Below are 1,165 nucleotides of genomic sequence, written 5' to 3' on the forward strand. Positions count from 1 at the left end.
TTTTTATTCAGCCTTTTTCAATGATTCCTATAAACAATGTATTTAAAACACAACATAGCACATAGAAAAACTTTGAGAAAGTCAAAGTCAGATTCCAATCCCGCATCGTTGTTTACGGATCAATTTACATAATAAATTTATTGCTTCTACACCTCGTTCTTGGATATCGGCATTGTAAGTATATAAAAACAAACCAAATAAAAAACATCATGATAGATAGTGACACGTTGAATTCACTGTGGCAACATAATAAGTTTGAGCAAAACTGTATTGAAGAAAACAGGTATCATTACTTTTGAAGAAGGCAAATTTATCCACTCTGGAGGTGATTGACACAAACAAGAATAGGTGTACTTTTGAACAATAAAATGTCTAAATATTTAGAAGGTTTTTGGGTGGTGTCAGATAGAGTGTTGTTGGTCAAAATACAAGCAAAACCTATCAACCTAAATTTTATTCAAATTTATGCGCCAACGTCTGAAAGCAGTGAAGAAGACCTTAATGTTTTTTACAGCGATTTTTATGATGCTTTAAAAACATGTAAATCACAAGAAGTTGTTATTATGATGAGTGACCTGAATGCAAAATTGGGCTCAGAAAAAATACATGACGTTGCTGGTTTTCACAAATGATCAAATTATTACCAACACCTGGTTTGACAATCACCCAAGGAAAAAATATGCTTGGAAGAGTCGCGTAGACAAGGTAAGAAATATGATTGATTACATTACAATAAAAAGACGATTTCGAAATGCTGTTTTTAAATGCATAAGATACCCTGGAGGTGATTGTGGCAGTGATCATAACCCAGTTGTTTGTGAAATCAGGAGAAAGTTAAAAAAAATCAAAATTGAAGTAGCCCCAAAACGTTTGAATTTTGTCAGTCTGTCACAAAATGATGACATCATGGTCAAGTATAACGTTGAAGTAAGGAATCGTTTTCAGTTATTGACGGAAGAAGTAAATAAATCTAAATATGAAATATTTAAAGATGCCCTCACAGAATCAGCAAGGAAAGTGAAGGAGCAAAGAAGAGGTCAGAAATGGATAACAAATGACATCGTATCTCTGATGAATGAACAAAAAATTGTGAAAGGCTGCAATCCTGATTACAAAAAGATGGACAAAACAATAAAAAAATGTGCTCAGAGACAAAGAAGAAATG

General features: G+C 32.9%; 1 protein-coding gene across 1 annotated transcript; it reads left to right on the forward strand.

Annotated features, from left to right (window-relative positions):
- Positions 1 to 597: 597 nt before the first annotated feature.
- Positions 598 to 945, forward strand: HELRODRAFT_148424 (hypothetical protein; the record flags this gene model as incomplete). Its single annotated transcript, XM_009014954.1, has 1 exon — positions 598 to 945. A coding segment is annotated over one exon (348 nt), but the record flags the coding sequence as incomplete, so codon positions are not given.
- Between the last annotated feature and the right edge of the window lie 220 nt (positions 946 to 1,165).

Source organism: Helobdella robusta, assembly GCF_000326865.2.
Source record: "Helobdella robusta unplaced genomic scaffold HELROscaffold_1449, whole genome shotgun sequence".
Lineage (NCBI taxonomy): Eukaryota > Metazoa > Annelida > Clitellata > Rhynchobdellida > Glossiphoniidae > Helobdella > Helobdella robusta.